A 23,446-nucleotide genomic window follows, 5' to 3' on the forward strand; every position below is an offset into this window, starting at 1 on the left:
CTGGTTTTACCACCAAAAGATCAAATTTAAGGGACCAGCTTGTGAGATTCAGTTCCTAGGTGTAAAATGGCAAGGTGGATGGTGTCAGATTCCTGTGGATGTCATCAACAAGATCACAGCTATGTCACCACCAACCAAGAAGAGGGAAACACAAGCTTTCCTAGGTGCCATGGGCTTTTGGAGAATGCACATTCCTGAGTACAGTCAGATCGTGAGCCCTCTTTACCTGGTAACCTGCAAGAAGAATGACTTCCACTGGGGCCCTGAGCAGCAACAAGCTTTTGCCCAGATTAAGCAGGAGAACGCTCATGTGGTAGCCCTTGGCCCAGTCTTGGCCCAGTCTTGGCCCAGGACAGGACGGGATGAGAAGAACATATTCTATTCTGCAGCTGGGAACCGTGGCTTGTTCTGGAGCCTTTGGCAGAAGGTGCTTGGGGAGACTCGGGCTTGACCACTAGGATTTTGGAGTTGAAGCAAGGTTTGAAGCAAACTACACCCCAATAGAGAAAGAAATCTTGGCTGCCTATGAAAGAGTCCAGGCCACCTCAGAGGTGATTGGTACCGAAGCACAACTCCTCCTGGCACCCCGACTACCGGTGCTGGGGTGGATGTTCAAAGGCAAGGTTATATCCACCCACCATGCCACCAGTGCTACATGGAGCAAGTGCATTGTTCTTATCACACAGTGCGCCCAAATTGGTAAACTGAATCATGCTGGAAGTAAGTACAAATTGGCCCAAAGGTGAAAATTTTGGTGTCACAGATGAAGAAAGAGAATCAGTGACATGGCCTTAAGAAGCTGCACCATACAACCAACTGCCAGCAGAGGAAACACACTATGCTCTTTTCACTGACGGTTCCTGTCGCGTCATAGGAATGAATCAGAAGTGGAAAGCAGCTGTATGGAGCCCCACACCACAGGTCGCAGAGGCCACTAAAGGAGAAGGTCGATCAAGCCAACTTGCTGAACTTAAAGCTGTTCAACTGGCCCTGGACATTGCAGAAACAGAGAAGTGGCCAAAGCTCTATCTCTACAGTGATTCATGGATGGTAGCCAATGCTCCATGAGGATGGCTGGAGAGGTGGAAGGAGGCTAACTGGCAGCATAGAGGAAAACCAGTTTGGGCTGCTGAAGAGTGGAAAGACATTGCTACCAGGGTAGGGAGGATACCTGTGAAAGTTCATCAGGTAGATGCCCATTGCTGGGGTCACCTGTCAGTTGTCTCTGCCCCAGCACGGGAAAAGGTGGTTCTGGGCAGGCCGTGCTCTCAAAGAAGGAGTCTGGACTCTTGCTTTTGGTCTTCAGTTGAGTTTATTGTTCCTTATCTACAAAGTTTTTCTGTCTGTCCAGCTGAGGTCTGATCAGCAAGACAGCCAAGGGCACTCTCTCCCGCCCACAGGGCGGTTGTCTCTTTTATAGTAAAAACTTCGTATAAGATATTTACCGTTAATTTCCAACACTTTTCGCCCTTGTTGGCAAGTGCACTTTCCCTATTAAGCAATCCACACATGCCAACATCATCCTGAACATAGATGCCAAGGAGAAGAAAGAAGAAGGACAGGGCACGCCCAAATTCCTCCATCTTGGGACTCCCGACCCATGTACAGAATTCCAAACCCCCTGTACAACATATAAAACCCCCTGGTACAGTGCATTATAATTCAAGTTTTATCAAGTGAATATCATCCCCTCACCATTCAGGCCTGAAATTCTCCCATTTCCTCACATTCAGGTGTCTTTGGCTTCCTGCCAGGGTCTCCGAGCCCCTGCCAGGGCTTTGAGACATCCAGGGCATCCAGAGAGATGCTCTGGGTTCCGACAGCCCATGTCCCCAAGAGTAGAGCTAATGAGGAGCACAAAAACAATGAGCAGGTAGACCAGGCTGCAAAGATAGAGGTGTCCAAGACAGACCTAGATTGGGAACACAAGGGAGAGTTATTCCTAGCTTGATGGGCCCATGATGCCTCAGGCCATCAGGGTAGAGATGTCACCTGTAAGTGGGCACGAGACCGAGGGGTGGATTTAACCATGGACAGTTATGTCTCAGGTTATCCACGACTGTGTGACGTGTGCTGCCATCAAACAGGGCAAGCGAGTGAAGCCCCTGTGGTATGGTGGGCAGTGGTCCAAGTATAAGTATGGGGAGGCCTGGCAGATTGACCACATCACACTGCCCCAGGCACACCAAGGCAAGTGCTCACAATGGTAGAAGCCACCACGGGATGGTTGGAAACCTACCCTGTGTCTCACGCTACTGCCCGTAACACCATCCTGGGCCTTGAAAAGCAGGTCCTGTGGAGGCATAGTACCCCTGAGAGGATTGAGTCAGACAATGGGACTCATTTCAAGAACAGTCTTATTAACACCTGGGCTAGGGAACATGGCACTGAGTGGGTGTACCATATCCTCTACCTTGCACCAGCTGCAGGCAAAGTGGAGAGGTACAGTGGACTATAAAAACCCAGTGGAAAGCCTTGGGTGGGGGATCTTTCAAAAACTGGGAGCAGCATTTAGCAAAGGTCACCTGGTTAGTTAATATCCGAGGTTCCAACAACTCAGCAGGTCCTGCCCAGTCTGAGTCCCTGGATATAACAGATGAAGTCCCAGTGGTAAATGTCAGAGATTTGTTAGGGAAGACGGTGTGGATCAATTCTGCCTCAAGTAGACAAACCCATTTGCGGGATTGTCTTTGATCAGGGACCAGGTTGCACATGGTGGATAATGCGGAGAGATGGAACAACACAATGTGTACCTCAGGGAGATCTGATTGTGGGGTGAAAATCATATGCAAATATCACTGTTTGCTGGATGTTACTGCCATTGTCTGTACATTAAACCATACAGATGTGAAACAGAAAAAAACGTGTCATTGTCAAGGGTCCGAGCAAGTGAAAGATGGAGTTTTGAGTCAGCAAAATGGAAGTGAGGAATCCTGCAGCTCTGTAGTCTGGGACCTGGATTGAGTGCTCCGGTGTGGTTACGTGACAGGGGCACGATGGGGATTGCTTGTAATGTTTTGGGGGAAGCAGATGGAAGTTTTTACTTGAATAAAATGCATGAGGTTTGGTAGTAAGTTGACGATATGGGGATAAGGGGTGGAATGTCCTAGGGTGATGTTATGATGGTCAGAGATCAGAGGAGCTGGGAGGGGGTAGGCAGCATTTCTGATCACAACCACTTTAGCAGTGTCAGTGGGGTTGAGTCCAAGAGAAGAACTTGCTCCAGCACAGATGCACAAAGAGGGAGGTTTCCAGTGCAATGCTCTGGGCCAGATCACTTTCCGTAAGGACCTACACACTCCAGATTCCCCAAGAGTCTGGTTTATTGAAGCAACAAGACAGCAATCTCAGGATTGCTGCTGACTGGGGGCACTGGCTACCAAGTGCTGATGTGTGTAGCAACAGAGAGAACAGTAAAGACAGATTATAGTAGATGTATCTATCTATCTATCTGTCAGTCTGCCTGTCTGTCTGTCTTTGTAACGTTTACATAATTGAATTTTCCTGGATCTGGTCCAATGATGTTGGAGGTGAAAAGCTCACCTAAAGCATCCCTTTCAGGAGAGGATTAGTGACATGTTCTGTCAACTGATTCTGAGCAGGCAGAGATGTTTCCCCCTTCAGACATGGGTTTTTTTCCCCTCAGAGCTGTTTTTCTCCTCCAGCCTCTTCTGTCCTGAAGTCCGCAGTTTAAATTTCTGCCTGTCCTAGGAAAGTGGAACACTTCCATGGTTCGGTGGTGTTTGGTGACTTTGCTCATACAGGCATTACATGACACATTGGTATGAGTTTCATTTTAATAAAGTTGGGGAAGAATGGGGGGTTTGTTCATTGTGGGGGAAGGGAAGTGTCCAGGACTTGGTGGGGGCTGGAGGTGGAAAGTGATTGGACCAGGGCACTGACCAATCACTCGATGCCCTGGGGAAATGATTGGTCCAAAATGAACATCAGTAAGGACCAATCAAAGCGCCCAAATTCCACCAATCGGTGCGCGGATCCAAAACCCACCAATCCTGGACCAGGGACTGTTATGAAAAGGGGGGCTTTGAGTTCTTCGGGGTGCTTTCGGGTTTATTCCTGTTCGTGTGCGGTTTGTTTGCGGAAGAACCCAACGTGTGCTTAAGATGTTGTTCTAGATTTTGAGCTGTTGTGTGTGGATTCTGAGCTTATCTCAGGTCCTCTGTCCTCTCTGGCTTGTTTTAATAAACGAGAGCCTTTTTCAACCACTTTCTGAAAATTGGCCTTGTTCTATTTTTAACAACATGGTTTCCTTCACTGGCATCCCCAGGGGTGTGTAAATGCATTCATTAATGGGGTCTTATGAGAGTCTCTGTTACTGCTGGTCACAATTCTCAGCTGACAAAAGACAGGAGAAGAAACACCTTGGTCCTCTTCCATATACTGAGGTCCAGAGAACCATAAATGTTCTCTGATGTCAGAGGATCTTTGCACGCATCCTTATCTCCTGAATGACCAGGATTTCTAACAAGAGTGTAGATGTCAGAAAGGCAGGAATGCTGGTGCAGGCCTGAGGAGAACGTGAACTGCAGAAGTGTCTCTCCCAAGGGCTGAGCTCAGCCAGGAAGCCACCTGCAGAGCCAGGATGGAGCTGTGGGACAGGGCTGGGTGTCAGTTACTACTGAAAGACAGAGAGGACATGGCAGGAGCAGAGGGAGGCCCTCACCAGAGCCTTGAGGAATGCCACACCTTCCCTGTCAGCTGCCTGACAGGCTGTTGGAGCTTCAGTGCCAGGTGGCCCCTGATTGTAGTGCCAGGGTCACTTTGGAATCTGTGCCTCCCCATGGGCAGAGAGTGACCCAGGAGATCAGCACAGAGCTTTGGGAATGTGTGAGCCCATCAGCCTTTGAGTCTTGGCCCTCAAATATCGTATGGCAAGTCAAAACCCATCTTCTGTTGCTTTCTCTGCAGGTCCTTGTAGAGAAAGAGCCAGAGAACATTGCTTTATCAGAGATGCCATGCCAGGCTCAGGGAGAGCTGTTCCCAGCCCGAGAGCAGGAAGAACAGCTCAGGCAGCAGGTGGAAGGGCCAGAGCAGAATGGCCAGGTAAGCCTGACTGGCCAGGTGCCAGAGGGAAAGGCAGGAAGAGGGGCGTAAAACAGAGCTCTTGGGCCTGAGGAGGCCAGGAGTCCCACAGGCACTGAAAGCACAGAGCCTTGGAATCTGCAGAGATCAGCACAGGGACAGGAGGGTTGCAGTGGAAGCAGAGGTGGGTAGGGAAGCAGAAAGAAGTGACTGAATAGATGTGCTTTTGAAGCTGCAAGAGGAAAAAGCTGAGCCTGATGGCAGCTCGCAGTCACTTGCTGTGCATTTGTGTGTATAGAACATCAAGGCAGAGCCAGAAGCAGAGCTGCCCGAAGCTCAGAGTGCCATCATGGCAGTGGAGAGGAGGAAGAAGGAAGACATGAGAAGAATTCAAGAGGAGATTCATCTCCACCAGCACAGGGGCGATCAACAAAAACATGTAAGTGAAAGAGTGGCAGCCACTCCACTCATTAAACAGCGTGTTTATTCTTGGTTACAGACCATCAAGGAAGATGTGCAGGCGGAGCTGCAGGAATCTGAGGATAGGAACAAGGAAAGGGTGAGGAGGCTGGAGGAAGAAATGAAAATCATCAGAGAGAAACTTAACCGCCTCCCTTGGGCTCTACAAAAGCAAGTGAGTGAAAGATGGACATCCACTGCAGACACCTTGCAAGAAATAAACGCTCCGTTTTGCAGAGACAAGGTTGCTTGCTGATAGCAGACAAGAAGGAAAATCAAATTTGTAGCTATATAGTGTTCTGTTGAATTGGCCAATTTTAATGGGGTTGGAGTGACTGAGAATCCCACTGCTAACACAGTTGACGAGTTCTCCTTACAAGATGTAGTTGTAAATGCCAGGAGAAATGAGGTTAGAAATGGTAGATAACGGCCTGTCCCTCATGCTTCTCTCTTGCCACAGGTGACAAAAGCAACAGCCATCTCTCCCCTGGCTCCCTCTGCTCCTGGAGAAGATGCCAAAAAGGAGCAAAATGAGCAGGATAACCACATGCGCCCAGCCGTGGTCACAGCCCAGCCTGATCATCCCAAGAGAGTAAGTGCCAGTTGTGGGTGGCGCTGTCTTTAGGGCAAGGCAGAGGTGCAAGCTGCTGAGCAGCCAGCACTTGCTGTTGCTGGCCGAGGAGGCGGAGTGCTGGAGTCCTGCAGGACGCAGCCATTTCCTGCAGGCAGTGCCAGCTGGCAATTGGCCTTTGGCCTGTCATGTTGAGGCACCGAAGAGCTGGGGGCTCTGGGTGAGCTTTTGGCTGCCTGGCTGAGTGCAGCTCTATGTCTGGGCTTCTGCAGTGCATTGGCCAAGGGCACAGGTGGCGGTGCTGGCAGTCCCAGGGCTTTGTTCCTTTGATTTTCCCTCGTGGAAAGGTGTGTTTGGCTTGTGGAAGTGTTCTGCAATTTTCTTGAGGAATTCTTTACTCGTGCAGACTCTTTTGGCCCAGCTCTCTTTTGGCTTTTGATAAGCTGCAAGGCGATGATTGTGCTGCCCATGGAGCAGTGGGGGGCCATTCTTGTCCTGTATGGCCAAAGGAAGGAAGCGCGTAGTTGTGAAGCCTTCTGCTGAGTCAAAAGGCAGAATGGGCGAATTTCTGTGGCTCCCTTTTGCGGTGAAGTCTTCAGATTTGGAAAGTGCACTGGAGCCTGGAGTGGGGGTGAAGCTGGAAGTCCTTGAGAGCTGTATTGTGTCGCTCCAAAGAGGAAGGACATCTAGAAATGGAGGATGCTGTATTTGAAGTCAAATGGGCAACTCTGTGGCTGGGGAGCTGCATGGGCCAAAAGGAGTCAGGGCTGCTGCTGGTCCAGAGCAGCTGAGCAAGAGCCAGGCTGTGGGCAGGTGGCCAAGAAGGCCAAGGGCATGGTGGGCTGTGTCAGCAGCAGAGGGGCAGCAGGAGCAGGGCAGTGAGCGTCGGGCTGTGCTGGGCAGCGCTGCAGCCGCAGCTGCAGTGAGTGCTGTGTGCAGTTGTGGGCCCTGTGAAGCAGCAAGTCCTTGAGGGGCTGGAGCGTGTGCACAGAAGAAGACGGGAGGTGGGCAAGGGTGTGGAGCATAAGGCCAGGGAGGAGGTGCTGAGGGAGCTTTAGCCTGGACAAGGGGAGTCTCATGAGGAACCTTCAGCTTTTCATCAATGCTTCCAAATGTTTTAGTCACTTTCAGGTGTGACTTTTTGCCTTTTTTATTTTTTTTAATTTCTGATTTTTGTTGTGCTTGGAGTGCAAGTCCAGTCACACTTTCTTTTCCTCCTTTCTGAGGCACATTTCCTCATTATTTCTTGCCCTTTTATGGTACTTGGACTGGATCTGCTAGAATTCTGATTCCCTAGGTGTCACTTTTGGACAATGGAACGTTTTTGCTTGTGAACTCATCCTTCGGTGCAGGCACCTTGGTGCAGAAGAAGCTGTTGTGGTTCCAGGATAGACAGTATGGCATTACAGACCAGTTTGAGGTTATCAGTGCCTGTGCCTTTTTGCAGCCCAGTGAATCAGTGTGTGTTGTGTTTGGGAATTTAGCAGGATATCAATACCTTTGTATTTTGCTGGTCCTGAGAGATCAGAGGAGCTGGAAGGGGCTGGGCTTTATGTCTTATTACAGCCACTTTAGAGTTGTCAGTGTGGTCGAGTCCAAGAGAAGAACTTGCTCCAGCACAGATGCGCAAAGAGTGCAGTTCCCAGTGCAATGCTCTGGATCAGATCACTTTCCATAAGGACGTACGCACTCCAGATTCCCCAAGAGTGTGGTTTATTGAAGCAATAGGACAGCAATCTCAGGATTGCTGCTGAGCAGGGCACTGGCTACCAAGTGTTGATGTGTGCAGCAGCAGAGAGGAGAGTAAAGAGAGATTGTATCAGTGAGATCTATATGTCTATGTTTCTGTGTTTCTATCTGTCTATCTATGTAACATTTACATAACTGAATTTTCCCAGCTCTGGCACAAAGGAGTTGGAGGTGCAAAGCTCACCTAAAGCATCCCTTTCAGGAGAGGATTAGTGACATGTTCTCTTGACCAATTCCGATCAGGCAGAGATGTTTCCCCCTCCGGATACGGTGGTTTTTTTCCCCTCAGAGCTGTTCACCTCCTCTGGCCTCTTCGGCCCAGAAGTCCCCAGTTAAATCTTCAAATTTCTGCCTGTCGTAGAGAGGTGGAACAATTCCATGGTTCAGGGGTGTTTGGTGACTCTGCTGGTGCAGGCCTGAGGAGAACGCGAACTGCAGAAGTGTCTCTCCCAAAGGGTGAGCTCAGCCAGGAAGCCACCTGCAGAGCCAGGATGGAGCTGTGGGACAGGGCTGGGTGTCAGTCACTACTGAAAGACAAAGAGGACATGGCAGGAGCAGAGGGAGGCCCTCACCAGAGCCTTGAGGAATGCCACACCTTCCCTGTCAGCTGCCTGACAGGCTGTTGGAGCTTCAGTGCCAGATGGCCCCTGATTGTAGTGCCAGGGTCACTTTGGAATCTGTGCCTCCCCATGGGCAGAGAGTGACCCAGGAGATAAGCACAGAGCTTTGGGAATGTGTGAGCCTGTAGTAGTGTGTTAATTTTTCTAAATTTTTATTGTAATTTTCTGTATGTATTTTCCCCATGGTTTTGCTCGGGTCTCCTCCCTCTCTCTCTCCTGCAGTGTTGATCTCCCCGCCAGTCACCCTCTTCCCCTCCCAGTTCTCCGTTGTATCATTGTTAGCCCCTCCCTGGTCCCCTGTCCGTCACCCGGTGGCCACCCCTTTTCTTCCAGAACTTTCAGTAAAGGCCATCGAGGGATTGGATCAGAGGCCAGGGCTCCACCCCAGTTCTCCCCCATTGGATTCCCGTTGTTGTCAATTGTGTTGCTCCTCCCCTGTTCTTACCTACGATTGGTCCTTGTCCCTAGTATATAATCTCCTGTCGGTCTCGGGTTATTCGAGATCCTCGGCGGTTGCCCTCCCTGAATAAACCTACCCCGTTTACACCACCGTCGAGGCTCCGTCTTTTCTTCCTGCTGTGGGTTGCAGCCATTCTACAACACCTTTGCTCTGCGGATTCTCTGTCCCCAAGGCAAAAGCCTTAGGCGCTCTCCTCAGGAAGAAGCTGTTCCTGTGGGAGAGTGCCCCCAGTGCTGCCGGCGGTGCTGGCCGAGCTAGCCGGGACTTTGATAATTTGAGGAAGTCAGCCGCCGCCGCTGCATGAGCCCATCAGCCTTTGAGTCTTGGCCCTCAAATATCACATGGCAAGTCAAAACCATCTTGTCTTGCTTTCTCTGCACGTTCCTGTAGAGAAAAAGCAGGAGCAGATGGCTTTATCAGAGATGCCATGCCAGGCTCAGGGAGAGCTGTTCCCAGCTCGAGACCAGGAAGAGCAGCTCAGGAAGCGGGTGGAAGAGCCACAGCAGAATGGCCAGGTAAGCCTGACTGGCCAGGTGACAGAGGGAAGGGCAGGAAGAGGGGCATAAAACAGAGCTCTTGGGCCTGAGGAGGCCAGGAGTCCCACAGGCACTGAAAGCACAGAGCCTTGGAATCTGCAGAGATCAGCACTGGGACAGGAGGTTTGCAGTGGAAGCAGAGGTGGGTAGGGAAGCAGAAAGAAGTGGCTGAATAGATGTGCTTTTGAAGCTGCAAGAGGAAAAAGCTGAGCCTGATGGCAGCTCGCAGTCACTTGCTGTGCATTTGTGGGTACAGAACATCAAGTCAGAGCCACAAGCAGAGCTGCCCGAAGCTCAGAGTGCCATCATGGCAGTGGAGAGGAGGAAGAAGGAAGACATGAGAAGAATTCAAGAGGAGATTCATCTCCACCAGCACAGGGGCGATCAACAAAAACAGGTAAGTGGAAGAGTGGCAGCCACGTCACTCAGGAAACTTCCCATGCATTGTTGTTTACAGACCATCAAGGAAGATGTGCAGGCGGAGCTGCAGGAATCTGAGGATAGGAACAAGGAAAGGGTGAGGAGGCTGGAGGAAGAAATGAAAATTGTCAGAGAGGAAGTTAATCCCCTCCTTCAGGGTCTACAAAATCAAGTGAGTGAGGGAGGACAGCCACTGCAGTCACCAAACTGGTGCTTTCTGCCCTTCTTGCCTTTCCACTGCAGAGCAGCAGGGAGTGGGGCCGTGCCTCTGAGTGCCATCCTGCTCTAGTGTGGATCACAGTCTCTCTGAAGGACATTTCTTGCTGTGCTGAATCTCAGCTGTTGCCCTGGACAGTGGGACTTGTCCTGTGGCCTTCTGGCCAGCAGTCATCCAAATTGATTCCTGCTGGCCTGTTTCTGCTCTCCCTGTTTCTTTACAGTGGAACATGGTGACCCAGATGGAGGACTGAATCCCTGTCTGTATCCCTTGTAAATCGGTTCTTTCCCTTTCCTCACAGTCAATGACTCTTGGCTGACAGGGACAAGCTGTAGTCTCTGACTGCTTTGTTCTCTTTGACTTGAGGTGCAAGTGTCGACATCTCACCTGGCAGCCTGCAAAGACTTCCAGCAAACAATGGGCAATGAAGGGCCCCAAGGTTGGTATGAGGCACAGGAACTGTCCCCACCAGAAGTGCGACAGGTTCAGCACACCATGGCCTCTGGTGTTAAACCTGCTGCTGCAGCAGCATTACCTGGGGGAATCTATTCTGTCAAACCTGGGAACTCAAGCTGGGGCTGTTTGTTCATCACCAGTTCTGACAGCGGCATGGCTGCTCCAAAACCGGAGACTGAGAAGGGGTACCTGGAGATGCTGGGTATGTCTAGTGTATTTCTTGTCTGAGGGACAGTTTACTCTGTGCAGGTGTCAGCAGAGCTGTACCAAATGCTCCTCCTGACTTTGGTGTCCCACTGGAGACATTCAGGACTCCCCAGAGGAAGTGCTCTGCTCCAAGGCATTAAGAGAGCGCTCTGGGTGTTCCTGCTGCCTCTGAGGGCAGCTTGGACTGACTTGGCTTTGCCTGAGCTTCCCTCTCTGCTAAAGGCTGACGCAGGAATTGTTCTTGAACCAGATGAAGGCTGTGGACTAGCAAATCATCTGGACAAGTCCTGTGTGCCAGTGGCCAAACTGAACAGAATCTTTAGCTTCCTATATTCTCCTTAGACTGCAGACTTCCAGCTAGTCATCAGAGCAAATAAACCTCACAGAAGTTTACTGGTTTTGGAGTTTTGGTTTTTTTGGTTGGGGATATTTTTTTTTGGGGGGGGGGGGGGGTTGTTTTGTTTTGCTTATTTTTAGTGGGTTGTTTTGGTTTTTTTTCATTTTTTTGCTATTGTGGTTGTTATTTTTGTTACCCAGCTGACCACAAAGGACTCAGAGCCCCAGACAGTGGGGCTGCCTTCTGTATCTCCTGGAAGCTGGCATCTCTGCTTTAAAGTGAGCATCTTGCACTTTGTTTCCCTCAGGGAGAATGGTGACCATGGAAAATCCCGCAATGAAATACATGGAACAGGAACACATTAGCAGCGGGTGAGTCCAACTGCAGTTACTTCTGCACAGCCATGGGCCAGGAGTTTTTCTGGTGGAACTTCTATCCAGCATGAAGTCAGGCCAGATGGAAATATGTTCACACCCTGGGGATAGATTGTCCCATCTCTCAGTGCTGCTCAGAATTTGGGAGTGTGCTCAGAAGGCTTTGTCAGAGACATCTCCATGCTGTCGAGGTCTTGCCTGCATCAAGGAACAGAACATGGAATATCTCCTCTCTCTGAAGTATAGGACAGCTCTGTGTTAATTTCTTTAGCGTTTTTGTATGTCTGAAAATCATATTGACACACTAATGAACAAAGAAGAATCTTGCTTGCCTGAAAGGTCAACCTACCCCCTATCAAAGCTGTCAGATAATAGTTCTTAGGAACATTTCTTTCCTGTGGTTTGTGGAAGGAAATACTCTGTGGTCAGGAGAGGAACCACACAGTTTAGAAACTGAAACCCAAGATGAAAGAACAACCTCCCTTTAGGAGCTGAGGCAGTGAACCCCAGTGCTTCAGGAACAGGCCCAGTGCCCGTGCACTTCAGAGGAAAATGCATCATCTGCCTTGTGGCAGAGCCCTCCTGCATCCTGCAGGTTTTGGGCATTTACAGGAGACATCTGCTGTGTGGGCTGGCTTTCACTCCAAGAGCTAAACAGCTTCTCCTTTCTCTGCCTCTGTTTTGTTTCTAGGTCTTTTGGAGATGTGGTTAGAGCACTCAACAATACCACAGGAGGAGAGGTAAATGTCAACAGTCCTGTAATTTCATTGTTTTTATGAAAACATGCATTCTCATCTCCATAATTTTGTGTTTCTAGTTATTCATATACCAAAGTACTTCTTTTTTAACTCTTAATTTATTGCAGTTGGTAATTTTTATGTAGTGTATTTTAAAATGTCACAAAACAACACCCTTTGGGTAATTTTCTGCATTCTTAAAAAAAAACCCACAACCCATTTTAGCTTCTGTCTCTCAAAGGTTGTTTCATACCTGTCTGTTTTAAATCAGGGCTACAATTCTTTAATAGGATTGAGACAGGTCTATGAAATGCACACCAGTGATTCCTCTTGTGGAATGTCATGGACCTGTCATAAACCTCTTTTCTTTTTTTTTCCCCCCTGTCATCAGCACAATGTTTATTGCAAACTGAAACAAGATGAGCAAAGTAAAAACAATGTCATGCGCCTTTGGGAGCATCCTTGTTGATCTTTCTGCTTTTTCTGTTGAGCAAGGCTCTGATCCAGGCAAAGAGATTGCACTTAGTGACACAGAACCATTTGGCTGGAACTCTGCTGATTTCTAGTAACAGCTGGAGGCCTGGATCTCCACAGGATGCTTTGGCTGTCCCAGGCTTTGTTGGCTTTTGGCTGCAAATACCATTGCCCTTGCTTTCTCATCCAGAAGTACCATGGCTGTGCAAAAACTGCCAGTGGGCCATATTTCAAAGGCAACTTGGGCTGGAGTTTGTGAAGGAAGGAGACGCTTACCCAATTCCACACCACATTAAAAAATAATAAACGAGAACTTCCCATCCTTAACAAACAACTGACAATTCAGAAGTGGATACAGAGCTTTTTTACAGAATGAAAAATAGGGAATTTTCCAGTGGTGTTGTGATTTCTGGAGTTTTTATTCTGACTCACAGCTAGCACTGGAGAAAGTCATGTCCCTGGAAGTGTCATTGTCTTCTGCCTGCAACCATCAGAGGCATCAGGCTGGAGACAGGCTCAGCTGACGTTAGCAACAGGAGCTGCCCCAAGGAGAAAAAATTGAATGAACTTGTGCCTCTCAAACCCATCTCCCCACAGGCTCCAGCAGGATTCCTTTGGTTCTTATAAATACACAGAAATAGGGCTGAGAAGACCATCTGAATCTATGTGTTCATGCCCAAGACCTCGCTGATGCTGTTTGGGTTTTGTAATTTTTCTTTTCTATGTTTTCTGTATTCTTTGCACATATATTTGTAGCTCTATAGCCTATTCTATTAGTGAGTAGTTTTCCCAGTACTTCTCCATGGCCTTTCCCTAAGCAGAAAGACAAACCTCCAGAGCTCCAAGCACCAGGGAGTAGAAGGCCCCAGTGCTATCTTGGTTCTTCCTGGGACAGACCCCTCCAGGCAGCTGGTGGAGTCACCATCCCTGCAAGTGTTTAAGACAAGACTGGATGTGGCACTAGGTGCCGTGGTTTAGTTGAGCTGTTAGGGCATGGGTTGGACTCCATGATCTTGCAAGTGTCTTCCAGCCCAGTGATTCTGTGATTCTGTGACTGAGGGAGCTTTCCCTGGAGACCAGGAAAGGCCTCCGGGGGCCTTGGCCAAGGACGGGGATCAGGGCTCAGGGAAAAGCAGCAAAGGGCTCAAGGCGCAGGCGAGAGAGCAGAGCTGCCACAGCGTGGCCCAGCAAGAGCCTCATCTGCTCCTCCTCAGGCCGCGCCATCCACGCTGCCGTTTGCGGCGCCGGCGGCTCCTCTCGCTGCGGGGCTCCAGCGCGTCCCGGGGGCCGGGCCCGTCCTCTTCGGGAAGCGCCGGAGCCTCGGAGGCGAGCGGCTGCTGCTGCGGCCGGGCGGGGAGAGCTGCGGCCGCGGCCCCGGGCACGGCGAGCTGCCGCTATGGCCGGCTCCTGCCGCGGCTCCTGCCCGGCAGGCACAGACACGGCCGAGGGCTGCCCGGGAGCTCCCTGCCGGTCCGCAGCGGGCCTGGCCGGGCTGCTGCTCTCCGCGGCCTCTGCCCGCCGCTGCCGGCCCCACCGCGCTCCCGCTGCCTCTGCCGCAGCCGGGCCCACACGGGAGGTGGCACATTCCGGCCGGCTCACAAAAGCCCTGTCCGCAAACCCCCCGCCACGGCCTCGGCTCAGGCACAGGCTGCCGGCGTCCTCGCAGCTGCGAGCTGGGCCTGGCCGCTGCCGGCCTCGGGCAGAGCTCCCGCATGTGTCTCCATGGCCGCGGCTGCTTGGTGTTATGAATAGAAAGTTGTATTTTTTTTAAGTTTCAGAGTTAAAAAAAAAAAACAAGTCAAACCAGGTCAGACTTCTTTGGGTGTGCTGGCAAAGAAAAAGTCTTTAATCACCCGTTAATGGCCGGTAATTAACTATTGTTTCCCTGATGCTGGCCGCTTGCCAAGAAGACACCAAGAGAAACCCTCCAGGGTAAAGAGAATGGCCAGTGACACCAGAGCCAACATGCAAATGAGAAATGCATTGCACCCTGGCTTTTTTACAGTTTTACAGTTTTTACAAGAAGAACCCCTAAAATCACAAGCCAAAAAGTGACTTAAGTAACGTCTAAGGATGGGAGCATAGTCCCGTACCTGCTTGAACCTTTTTGCTTCTCACCCTAACCTGAAAAGATACTGATTAAGAAGACATCCCGGAGTGTTAAACAAACAAGTAAGGACTCCACAACTCTCCCGTGAGGACAGAGTCCCCAGCTCTGTCTGCAGACCAGTGGACAAAGCTGCATCATCCTCCTTCTCCGTGCCACGCCTGGGAGCAACGGCGGTGTGGGCGCAACCCGTTGATTTCTCCCCACCTGAGCTGATTCTTCTTAATAAAGGCATTAAAAAAGGAGAAAGATCTCCTGCCCATTTATTTCACTTGGCACAGCAGGCTGAGCACAGCCAGCGCCAGGAGCAGCTCTTCACGGGCCCGGGCTCCGGGCACTCCGAGCTGCAGGCAGCACAGAAAAGGGCTCTTTGTTTCACCTCTTCTTTCAGTGCTGCTAAGAATGTAGCCTGCAGCAAGCTGAGAACACCAGAGCACGGAGCCCTTTGCAGGCAGGGCTGTGTCTGCTGGAGGGGCAGAGGGAGCCCAGCAGGGATCAGACACAAACCAGCAAGGCACTGAGGAGCCCCTGTGGTGGCAGTGAGCAGCTCTGGGCTCCAGGCACTGCTGCTGGCATTTTCTATTGAGCCATCTCCAAGTTCTTCTCTTGTGCTCTGTATTTCTAAGTGTCTTCCCTCTTGGTTTTGGTTGTCTGCTGCACCCTCGTTTCTCCAAATTTTCCTACCCTGTCAGCAGCAACCCCCATCCAGAAATGGCTAAAAAAATGAGCAAAACAGTTGGGAACAGCAACGTGTGGAACCCTATGGCTCAGAAATTCTTATATCAGGACTCTCTCTGTGCCTTATGCTTGTCAGCACCTCCTTCTCAGTGCAAAAACTAGTAATGAGTGGAGGTTTTTTCCTTAATAGCTCCTGAGAAGCAAATGATGTGCTTGGATTCTCATGAGTGGATCCATTAAGTTCATTGCTGGGAAACAGAAAGTAAGTCCAGAGTAGCACATCAGCTGGGAGCTGGTCACTCCCTGCAAAGGGCTCGTGTATGATGTGGGAACACCGCGTTCCAGGATGGGCAAGAAAGGTCAATGTGCTCAATGTGCAGCTGCTGAGGTTTGGGTTCACCTGGAGCACAGTCAGGGGTGGTGAGCACTGGAAGATCCAGCTGCAGTCCCCATCCATGTCCCTTTCAGTGATGGCTTGAGGGTGTCTCAGCCTGGATCCAGAGCGCCCTGGGGGGCTCCTGGGGCTGGCTTTGCACTCAGGGTGAGGATGGCCAGGAGCCGCTGAGGCCGGCAGTGGGGACCAAGGCTAGGGCTCTGGGGGCTGGGACATGCCAGGGCTTGGGTCACAGTGGGAGCTGCGAGCAGGGGCACGGCCAGCTTGGCAGCCGAGTGACATGGTTCTGCTGGCTGTGACATCACAGAGGAGAGGTCACGCTGACCTCTGTGTCAGGAGCAGCTCTGGGCAGTTGGATTCTGGCAGCCAGTGAGTGCACATGCAGGGAAAATGCTGGGCTGGATGGGAGCTGGGAAAGATGCCCTGGGGATTTAAAGCCAGAGTGAGAGCTGGGACCCTCAGGGCAGGGCACTGTCCCCAGGGCTGAGGGAAGTGGGGCTTGGGGCTCTCAATGTGGCAGGTGCCCAGAGAGGCTCTGGGGACAATGCAGGTGTCACCAGCCCCTGGTCCCTCCCAGCCAGACATGCTGAGCCCCCTTTCTCCCACCAGGCCATGTCTCCAACACTGGCCTTCATCCTGGCCCTGTTATTCACCCCCAGTGGGTTGAAAACGGACATGAAAATCGATAAGGACGCGGTCAGGCGGATCCGGGAGCGCGAGGAATTTCTTCATCAGGAGATGACTCGACTCCTGCAGGAGGTGGATGACAACAATTCCATCATGGAAAATCTGCTCCTTTCTGTACGACAGCTGCTGTGGCTGCCTTGGCTGACCATAGCTGGGCAGAAGGGGAATCCAGAAATTGAAAAGAATGAAGCTCAAAGGATGCAAGAGCGCGAGGAGTATCTGCTGCAGGAAATGACTCGGCTCCTGCAGGAGATTGATGGAAACAATTCCATCATGGAAAGCTTTTTTGTTGGTCTATGGCAGCTGCTGTGGTTGCCTCTGCTCCCTCTGGCCTTCTGGCTGGTCATGAGATGGAAGTGTGGCTCTGCCAGACACAGCACACAAGAGGAATCCAGCAGCAAGACGAATATTGTGAGGTTGATGTTCAGCAGCAAGGAGAAGGTGAGTGAGCGTGAGAAGGACAAGGGTGCAGACAGGGGTGGCAGCATTTTGGCTGTGCCCAAGCCATCACCAATGGGCACATCTGGGATAAGGCTGGAGGGGGCTGTGAGCAACCTGATCTCATTGGAATGTCCCTGCTCATTGCTGTGGGATCACACTGGGTAGTCCCTAAAGGTCACTGCCAAGCCCAGCTGTTCTGTGATTCTGCAGCAGGGCCTGCCCAGCACGAAGGTGCTGCAGGAGCTGGTGGACGAGCTCCTTGGTGTGTGCCGAGTGCTCTCCAAGAGGAGCTTCATGCCGGAGCTGCACCCAGCTGCCGGGACGGACACCAGCCCTGCAGCCTGCAGCGTCCAGGAGAGCAGCAGCACCTACCGCACGCTGGTCATCCTGCGGCCACCCCCCGGCCACTCCTTCAGCCTGGAGAGCAGCAAGTGGCCGCCAGCCAGGCGCATCCGTGTGGCGCTGGAGTGCCTGTGCTCCGGGGAGCAGCTGCTGGGGCACACGTGCTTCCTGCACGCAGCTGGTGGCCAGCTGCCCACTGATCAGGAGTGGTACCTGCTGGACACCCTCTGCACGGGCTCCTACTTGGACCTGCAGAAAGTCACCCGCTGGATGCAGATGTTGGTGCTGGCGGCCTGGCCGCTTCTGCCGCAGTCGCGCCACTGCCAGCTCACGGCGCTGCCCTCCGGCAAGTCCTGCAGCTTCCGGCTGAGCGGCGCCCCTGGCCTGCACTGCAGCATCGAGATGGCTCTGGCCGTGCAGCTCGGCAGCTCAGGGGCCTGCCTGAGCCTTGAGTAGGCAGCAGCCGGCTCTGCCAGCAGCACCGTGTGGGCCAGAGAGCTGCCACCTCTCAGACTCACTGCCATGATGGCACTGCTGCTGAGGTGACAGCATTGCAGGCAAAAATAAGTTGGGGAAGGTGAAGGGAACCATTCCTCATGGGACATTTTTTGTTTTCTCTTAGGATTCTTTAGTTCCTTATTATGAAATCTGAAAAATGTAGCCAGATCATAATACTTCTAAAACCTCCCAAGGCAAAGCTGGGAAGGTTAACATGATTTCAAATACGTAGAAGTTTATGTTGAGAAAAATTAGACATCCATAGGAGTTTTCCTACACCACTTGTTTGGTTTTTTTTTTTGCATTAAAAAAATAAAATATAGTTCTTTAACTCATATTTGGTCTCTCAACATGTCACTTGTGATGAGAATGCAGACAAGGCACCACCATTAGTAAATTGTCAATAGAAGCAACTATGGTGGCAATTCAAAATTTCATTGGCTCTCGCCCAGCTCCATCTCAACTCTAGGAGGGTTTCTATAAAAAGGAAAGAGAAAATTTGGCCCACTACATACCCATTATGAAAAGGAAGGAAAGCCTCTTGTATCTAAGCCAAAGGTGACAGAGCCTAAGTGAAAAACGATCATCACATCTCAATTTAAAACTGCTGGCAGCTGTCCTGCTCCCAGACTGGTTCTGCTGATCTTCAGCCGGGAAGTAGAGGTGTTCCTAGAAACAGCAAACAAGACAAACTTCCTGGGCAAAACCAACCTGTGAAACTGCATCACTTCCGGGATCTTTTGGGCTGGGTCCTAACTTGTATTTTGTTAAATGCTCGCTGAACGGCACTTGTTGCTTCCCCCAACTTAATGACTACTATTACACTAATCGCAAGCATAACTTAGCACCAGCAGAAAACCTCCTCTTTGTCTTCCTTCTGGGTTAGAACAAAACAAATTTGAAGAGGAATAGTCCCTGAAAACTTGTTCCTCTACAACTTCAAGTTGATCCATACCAGTTCTGACTAAGAGACAGCAAGAGAGGATAAACTCTTCCAGAAGCTCTTCCGTGGTCATGGCTGAGGGAGCTTTTCCTGCAGCCCTGGAAAGGGCTCCAGGGGCCCTTGGCTGAGGATGGGGATCAAGGCTCAGGGAAAAGAACCAAAGGGCTCAAGGCAAAGGCTGAGAGGGCAGAGCTGCCACAGCGTGGCACAGAAAGAGCCTCATCTTTTTTTTTTTTTTTTTTTCTGTGAGGGAATGAAACCAAAGAAATTGGTCTCAGCATGCCTTCTGGAATGGCAGATATCCCCACACATCAAACTCTAAGTGAATCTTTACCTTTACTAATTAGATAAATCTTGCATGTATCCCTCACTTAGGAACTGTCTGAAAACTGAGGCAAAGGCTTAGGGATGCCAGATGAGAGTAATGGCCTCATTGTAGTGACTGCATCTCTGTGCACTTTGCAAACTTGCAGAATTATTCCAGACAACTTAAAGAATGAAACAGATTTTGTCTCTCCCATCTGCTCTCACAAAATCCCTGGTGCTTCAGTTTGTTCAGTGTCTTTTTTTTGTGGTAAGGACAAGAGCATGCCTAATCAACAGCACATTACTATGGCATTTTTCCAACCGGCAAAAATATTCCTGTCTTCTGCTCACAGATTCTAAAGAAGAAAGAAAATCCGAAAAAATAGAGGTTTTCAGAGGTCTTAGGAGGAAAAACAAATTTGTGAGAGTACAAATCTGTCTTATCACATGAGGGGTTTTGCCAGTCCATCTGCTTGGAGAAAGATTCACTTTGGGAGGTAGTTTTCAAAAGTATTCCTTGGAATTGAGGGGCACAATGTCACAATGCATCCCCCTGTGATGTCACAGCCCACTGCTCTCTGACACCAGCCTCCAACCCCTGTGACAGCACAAAAGGCATTGAAACTCCTTGGAACCCCAAGATAAGCAGGGAGAGAAGGTGAGGTCACAATCCAGCAATGCCTGATGTCACCATCCACAGCTTGGTGACATCAGAGTCCTCTACCATGTTGTCAGCGATGAGGTAATATTTTGCTGAACCCAAAAGGTTATTAGGTAAAAAAATGAAAGTTGTTGGTTCTGTGTGTTGTTACTTCTGGGTTGGATTTGCTCCAGTTAATTTGTTGGGTGTTGCTGTGAGCTGGGAAAGCAGCCAGGTTAAAGACCTGACCAAAAAGGAAGTAGGATCAGAGGAATGCGGACAGAAAAGTAGGTGGTGAGGAGAGAATAGAAATTCCCAAGTACCCAGGCAATGGGAAAGGGGACAGGGATTGCCCCTGGCCAAGAAAGGGGATAAAATGTAGTCCTTTTTTGGAGAGTGTGTGTGTTTGGCTCTTGAGGGAAAGAAGGCATCCCTGCAACTCAGGTGAATTGTTACTAATAAACAGATTTCTTTTGCCTCCACTTCTTTGTCTCTCCATTTCAGTGTATCTAAAAGTTCATTTCTAACACTGTGATGACACACCAGGCCTTCCCTCCATGCAGGCCCATGTTGTCAGAGAACAAAGGAAATCCTGTTTCCTAGTTTCAATTTCTACATTTCCATGATGCTCTTCCTCAGCCACCTGCATCACATCTCCCTGGCCCTGTCTCTAATGCCTGCTCCTGGCACCTTGCCATGGCTTCCTGGGAACAGTCCTGGTCTCTACTGACAGGGCCTCTGGTCTCTCTCCCTGGGAGAGGCCATCACATCCAGGCCTTCCAGGTCAGGCCCTGTACAAGGTTTTGTCCCTTTTGGTTTAAAGGTCAGAGTTTGTCCTCTCTGCAGCCCTGCTGGATCGAGGGTGATGGGCACAAGGACACTTTGCACCTGTGTTTAGGGCTGTGGGGCTGTTCAGCCTTGCTTGCTCAGTAGAATGGGTCCTGTCCAGGGGGCTCCAAACCCAGGAAGGAATTCTCTCTGCCTTTTGTTTTGGCAGCAGTTCTTTCATCTGCACAATGACAAGGCCAGGCCTCCATGCTGGCAGCTGTCACCCCTGAGGTGACAAGGACAGCATGTAGGCCCCTGAAGAAAGGGAATTTGCAAATACACAAATGGTGCCCCAGGGGTGCAGCTCAACTTTTCTCCTCCTGCCTGTGCTGAGTTGTCCTCCCCACCTGAATTCTGAAGCCTGGGAAGGGCACTGTGCCAGCAAGGTACAGTCGCACACTTCACTGCTGACCAAACAAGGGCCCCTTCCCATTGTTCAAGCTGCCGAACTGTGGGAAGAAAGGAAAATGTGTCTGAATCAGGGCAGCCAGGCTGCCAGCAGGGTCTTGTGGGCCTCCCTGTGCTGTTGTGGGACACCTCATGGGAACTGACTGAGTGAGGGACAGCTGGAAGCTCGGCTGGAGGAGAAGGTTGGGATTTTTCAAAGATTTGGATGCCCCAATTCAAGGCTGCTGCTGATCTCAAACTGGGAGGGGCTGTTGACTCTCTTGAGGGACAAGATGTTGCGGTGTAGAGGCTATGTGTCCCCAGCCCAGCGACAGAGAAAACAGGGGTGTGACAGATCCCCCTGGCAGACCCCGCAGAATTCCAGCTGCCAGCAGAGGTTCGGCGCAGATGAAAAAAGAGGCAGCAGCACGAGTCCTGGAGTCGGAACAGGCGTAGCTTTATTTGATGGTAAACTCCCCAAGTCCAAGGTCCCAAGACCCTGACCCAAGGGCAGGCAATAACATAAACAGGGATGGTCTTGGGGGAGAATACAATTGTTAACCAATCGAGAGGACTGAGGGTGGAACACAAGGTGGGGAAATACAATCTGTAAACCAATAGAGGATCTTAAGAGAGGGGGAAGGCTTAAGTAAACCAATGGGGTTTCAAAGGATAGAGAACTGACAAGGAAGGTTCTGGAGAAAAAGGCAGGCTTAGGGGAAGGATTGACATCTGAGGAGGGAAGGAGCAGGGAAGGTGTTGGGGGAAAAAGAGTAGGGACAAGAGGGATTGAGGATTTGGCAGGGAGTGGCCAGGCAACAAACAAGAAGACAGTTAACCAAGCTGAATAACAATGAGGGAGCGAGTCTAAATTTAGCAACATAAGATACAAAATGGGGAACCTGTGCTACTCCAAAGGCAGGGAGAAAAACACAGAGGGATTAAAAAACCACAAATCAAGCAATAAAATATAGCAAATAAAGAAAATGAAAACACACCACAACAACAAGATGCGATGCAGAGAGATGCAGAGAGACTGGAGCCTTGGATTTCCTGTGGGAAAAGGTGCTGCCCCCATGGCCCTGGGCCTAAGGCTGTGCCCCACAGGACATGGGTGCCACCCGTGGTGGGGCACAAGGGGAAGGCTGAGGAAGCAGAGCCCAGAGACTCTGTGGGGGAAACAACAACAATTTCTTTCTTTTCTCTAAAATAAGGGGTTGAAGGAGCCTTGCTGGTGCTACTGGCAGGGGGGCCTCTGGCAGAGGTGGGGAGACTCCTCAGGGTCTGGGGCCTTTCTCTTTAGGGACCGCCGGGGCCGCCCAGGTGAGCAGCGCCCGCCGTGGGTGGGAGCAGAGGGTCTGGGGCTGGTGCCCTGGACAGAGGGACCTGCCTCCTCCTGGGGCTGGTCCTGCTCTGGGGACACCGGCACAGCTGGGGGTGGCTTTGGCCCCTGGTGGCAGTGATCTCAGGAAGGAGCTGGAGTTGCTGTCCCTGCAGAGTGGGGTACGAGGGCCAGAGGAATGCTGTCATGACTCTGGAGAGCCCAGGACCCATCACCACGTGGGCCATGCTGTGCCATCATCCCCTCTTGCCTCTGGCTGTTGTCATCCCTGAGAGTCATCAGCCCAAGCACTTCTTTCTTCACTTGGAACTAATTTCTCCTGGTTTGAGGCTTGGCTGGTGCGGGGCAAGGACGCTGCGTGCAACCACCACGTGGGTCTGCCTCAGGGGGCAGAGATCTCTCTTCAAACCTGTGCACATGGAGGATGTCCACTGACATGCTTTGGTGCTTTACAGTTCACATGGAAAAAGATGGATGTTTGTTCATCAGGAATTCTTTTTCTTTTTATTGGGAGGGATGTTTTTCCTTGCTTGAGGAAGTGCCTCTTAAACTGTGCAGTTATATTCAATTTTATTTGGAATTGGACTTGTACCAGTCTAAATATATACAGGCAGCAGCTGGAATTTCAGAGTACCAAGATATTGTCCTTTTCCTGGGGAAACTAAGGCCACAGATAGTCCAGGAGATGCATTTCATGCTTGAGGAGGACTCTTGGCCAAGGTGCTGATTTCATCTGGAGTTCCTTGCACATCAGTGCCCCAGAACTCCCCCCATTAACTCACTGCCATGGTCACGTTTCATTTCTTTTCCTCTTCTATCCCATGTACCCTGAAATGATGAAATGATAGAAAGGGTGAGGATGGTGTTGTGAATTCTTTAGACATGTGGGAGGTCATCGTCTTATCCCACGAATGTGCATTTACATAGAGCAAACATGAGAGGTTAAAAACTCACTTTGGTCAGTGTCAGAAAGTAGAGCTGTTAATTCTTATTTATGAATATTTCTCTACTCATCTCCAATGGATGAGAAGAGATGGCATCATGTTTGCATGAGTCTTCCTAGGCACACATAGTTTAAAAATTATTCAAAACCTGCATCAGCTGGATCGGCTGTATCTTACTAAGTCAATACCCTTGAAGTTCACTGCCTCCACAGTTTTTCAGGATTGATTTTTTAAAGTTTCTTCAATGCT

The 23,446-nt window shown here is 50.5% G+C and overlaps 2 protein-coding genes across 7 annotated transcripts in view; one reads left to right on the plus strand and one right to left on the minus strand.

Moving 5' to 3' along the window:
* LOC135290638 (serine/threonine-protein kinase PAK 1-like) overlaps positions 1-23,446 on the minus strand; it is a 172,553-nt gene that overhangs the window by 108,680 nt on the left and 40,427 nt on the right. The window lies entirely within an intron of this gene.
* LOC135291027 (uncharacterized protein DDB_G0290301-like) lies at positions 862-13,761 on the plus strand. 6 transcript variants are annotated; one of them, XR_010353900.1, is made up of 7 exons: positions 862-4,290; positions 4,930-5,064; positions 5,342-5,677; positions 5,963-6,094; positions 11,383-11,446; positions 12,141-12,189; positions 12,578-13,761. XR_010353900.1 is itself a non-coding variant. In XM_064405010.1 (6 exons), exons 1-6 carry the CDS (start codon positions 9,244-9,246, stop codon positions 12,653-12,655), a joined length of 993 nt encoding a protein of 330 aa, XP_064261080.1. In that variant the 5' UTR covers positions 8,485-9,243; the 3' UTR covers positions 12,656-13,761. The 6 variants fall into 6 exon arrangements, 4 of the variants coding, with proteins under 4 accessions (XP_064261080.1, XP_064261082.1, XP_064261081.1 ...); XM_064405010.1 differs by lacking the exons at positions 862-4,290; positions 4,930-5,064; positions 5,342-5,677; positions 5,963-6,094 and adding exons at positions 8,485-9,417; positions 9,695-10,030; positions 10,442-10,733; XM_064405012.1 differs by lacking the exons at positions 862-4,290; positions 4,930-5,064; positions 5,342-5,677; positions 5,963-6,094 and adding exons at positions 8,485-9,417; positions 9,695-10,030; positions 10,442-10,514.

This window comes from Passer domesticus, chromosome Z (assembly GCF_036417665.1).
Source record: "Passer domesticus isolate bPasDom1 chromosome Z, bPasDom1.hap1, whole genome shotgun sequence".
Taxonomy (NCBI): Eukaryota; Metazoa; Chordata; class Aves; order Passeriformes; family Passeridae; genus Passer; species Passer domesticus.